The 3,750-nt window shown below is 39.9% G+C and overlaps 1 protein-coding gene across 1 annotated transcript in view; it reads right to left on the bottom strand.

Annotated features, from left to right (window-relative positions):
- Positions 1 to 3,750, bottom strand: part of CDH4 (cadherin 4, type 1, R-cadherin (retinal)) — a 188,882-nt gene that overhangs the window by 46,171 nt on the left and 138,961 nt on the right. Inside the window, exon 7 of the mRNA XM_009326875.1 lies at positions 2,770 to 2,907. Within this exon, the coding sequence (XP_009325150.1) occupies positions 2,770 to 2,907 (138 nt within the window). The remainder of the gene's footprint in view (positions 1 to 2,769; positions 2,908 to 3,750) is intronic.

The raw sequence follows: 3,750 nt of genomic DNA, 5'->3' as shown, positions 1-3,750 counted from the left end.
GCTGAATACATGAGCTGTGACACCAGCATGGTGCAGCGTCCTCCTGAGCTACATTCTTACCCAGAAACGACTAAGTCTAAAACCACCCTGGCTGAATGACAGGTAATTTAGGAGTGCTATAGGGTGGGCCTTTGTATGTGTCTATGCTGAATACAGTTGCTCGAGTTCCATTCATCTGGCAGCTTTCCAAGAGCAAACCACAATTTCAGTTATTCAGCCTGTTTTGTTTTTACAACAGCATCTCAATACAGAAGTATTTAAAATAAAAATATTCTATCTCTCCAAACAGTCCCCAGTCTTAAAAGAGACCATGGGCTTTCTTACCCTCTGAGGAGCTGGAGATTTCCTGGAAAGAGATTTTTGCTATTTTTTAGAGGTGTTAAAATGCAGATCAGACTATCTGAGGACAGCAAGGAGATTCAGCTCAGGTTTAAAGAGACTCATCAGCCTGATGCTGTTCTCTCTGTCAGTCAGGAAAAAACCCTATTATACTTTCGTACTTCATACATACCCGGGAGTATATAAAAGATATTTGTTTCCATAGAATCGGAAAATATTATTGTATAACACCCTTGGTTTTCAAATCTTTATAAAGTCCCATGTACTACTGTGTAAAGCCCTTTGGCCCTTACAATACTCTTTCTTCAGTGATTGAAATTAGAGAAATAATGGTACACATCAACCCTGCTTAGAGGAAGAGTAGCATTTTCTAATCCATTTAACACAATCCTACGGGTAATTCTCTTGATGGCTTTTATTCCTTCTAGGTCTAACACACACTGAGACATTAAATACTCAGAGTTCACCTGAAAGCGAATTTCCATTATCTCACCTTCCATCAGATTCAGCTTTGGAAAGTGTTTTGGAAAGACATTAAAATATACCACATCTGGAGGGATGCTGCCCTCCAGAAGGCACTGATGTGCATGTGTGACTAACCCTGACACGGCTCATCCCACGACCCGAAACCTCTCCTCCTAACTTGCATTTGGAGACAAGGACCAGGCAACCTGGGTCATCTGGAACAACCTGTGCTTAAATGACGTGGCCACTAGATGTCATTCCTTTTTCACTCAAATGTAAGTTAAAGAAGTATTTACCTGGCAGAATAAGGTCCCCCCCGCAAACACTAGCAAGCTGGGGCATACGTACTGCTGTGGTGAAAAGTCCCAGGGCCTGAGAGACACAGAACTCTGTAAGACTGGCCACTATAAAATTTTCAAGAGAACAATCCCATGCTGGCAGAAGAAAGGACCACACGGCCCAAGACTTGGATCAGATTTTTATGGCTCTTCACAACTGTATGTATCATACTTAAAGAGATATGTAATGACAACTTTACAACACAAAGCTCAGTGTAATCACTATGACAGATAGGAAGCACGTGTGCTGCTGTTAAACCCACCCTATACTTGCTGGAGCAGCACCGCAGGCTGCAGACTGACGTCCAGATCTGAAAACATGTTGGGTGCCCATTTTTCTCTGATTCAGGAGGAATTTAGTGCCTTCCTTTTCCTCAGAACCCAGGTGCAAGTCACTTTGTCAGAAAATGCTGGCACTGCTCGGGAGCTTAGCACGTGACATCCAGGAGCCCGGGTCCTGATGGCAATGGGAGGGAAGGACCCAGACTCCATAGCTGGCATGGAGCCGATCTGGGTCCATGGTGGCATAATTTGGGCTCTGCATGGCTTCCTTGAGTTCTGCTACATATCTGTAGTTTGTAAGGGTGTAACTAAGGGGAAACTTTGGTGCTACATGACTAAATATTTGCATATCTTTTAAGATGGAATGAAAATTCAGAATAATATAAATAATAAAAACATTCCTCAAAGGATGTTCAGTGTCTTGAGAACAATGCAGTTTGACTTTCTGTATTTTTAAAGTTTTGGTATCAGTTTAAGATACATCGTTTACCGCTCCTTGTTGACCCTCATATGAATATAGGTAGTGGACACACAATGATTCTGCATTTATCAGCATGTAGACCTCTGTACTGCTCTGTGGTTTCTAAAATTACCACGCGTATTTCTGATGTTCTACGTCTATGGATTATGAAGGCTGGAAAGAACCAGACCACATCATTCCACCTTCCAACTCTTCATTTCTACCTTAACCAGCTCTAAAAATTTGTCATTTGCAACCTCTTTATTTTTTCCCCTTGTCCCCCAGTAACAGCGACTTGGAGCACATGAGAACAGAATAGAGAAATACTGTACTAATATACAAAAGATCTTTAACTGATTAAACCCAGATGTACTGAAGAATGCCTACACGTTTACTGCCGGCACACACAAATACATCTGTTAGAGCTATCAGTGAAATACAAATTTTACCGGATACCTGTTACCATTTAGAGTATTCACTGCTTCCTTGAAATCATATCTGAGCTACTAAACCCAAAATATTTCTTACTGCTCAGGATTTCACTCATAAGTAATAACAACTCTGATATGTCTACAGCCAATTGCTGTGAAACCACTGTATCCTCTTTGGTGCAATCAGACATAGTCTGTTTGCCACATTATTTCAGCTCCTTTAGTACCTCAGCAAAATTGGTGGCCAAATAGTTTTGCTAGTTCACGAATCATTCTTCTTTTCCTTTTTCCTTTTTTCCTCCTTTTTTCCCCCCTGAAAGTCTTTGTTCCATGGTTATTTATCAAGTTCCTCCTATCCGCCAAACCAGCTAAGAGAGATGACAGATATAAACATCCATGAATTACAAACACGTTGTGTGTCCATGCGTCACTGTGCTGATGTATTGATACTTACAGTGCTGGTTGTGAATTCAGGTGGGTTGTCATTCACATCTGTCACTGTAATGATCGCTGTTGCCGTGTTTGAGAGACCATAGTTAAGATTTCCTTCCATATCTGTGGCTTGAACGATGACTAGATACTGCTGAACTTTCTGGAAAAGAGAAAGAAAAGATGAGAAACAAAAATGCATCCTGTAAAACGCCTTGGTTTATTTTCTGTATACAAGTGCAATCTTAAAGCAGACTAAGAAGTTAATTGGATTCAAAATGCTAGTAAAAAAGACAGATAAAATTTTCTATCATGTTTTTGAAGGGGTTTTTGCATAGATTGGTGGATATCACCTGTTTTATGGGACAATAAAAATCTTATGGCAGGAATACTTGGTTGAAACAGACATTTTTGTTAATTTTTAAGCATTTTCGGCAACATTAGTTTCTGTCTTCTGAAAACCAGTAAAAATTTTGCTAATGTGTTTTCATTGAAAACATCACCAAGAACATTATACCGCCAAAATTGACAACAAGATTGCCTGGTGGCCCTCCAGCTGGTTCTGCTCACACAGTTTGATGCCCACCAAGCATTTTGATACTTAAAATACCCTTCATGTTTCAATCCTTAACACAATCTTGGTAAATAAGGAGAATTTAAGTCCAGTATGAAAAAAAAATATTCACTGCAATAAACAAAAACTCAACAGAAGTTATTTAAATTCCTGAGCACCCCAAACAATGTGGCTCTCAAAGAAAAAGCCTTACAGAGCCAGCCATAAAAATCACACATTAAAGTTCTTCTAAAAGATGCTGTATGTCAGTGCAATTGGAAAATAAACCTGAACAAAATAGGAGACGGCATCTGATCTTGCATGTGCGTGTGCCTCCCTGGAATGTCTCTTTACTTAAGAATATCTGACCGCACTAAGAAAAGTCTCCCAATCTTTAAAACTGGCCTCAAGAATAAATTCTCATTTGGATCTGCAGAATTTACTACTGATGTC

Source organism: Pygoscelis adeliae, unplaced genomic scaffold (genome assembly GCF_000699105.1).
Source record: "Pygoscelis adeliae isolate BGI_AS28 unplaced genomic scaffold, ASM69910v1 Scaffold286, whole genome shotgun sequence".
NCBI lineage: Eukaryota > Metazoa > Chordata > Aves > Sphenisciformes > Spheniscidae > Pygoscelis > Pygoscelis adeliae.
Note: the sequence above shows the minus strand (reverse complement) of the source record. Positions and strands in the feature narration are given on the sequence as shown.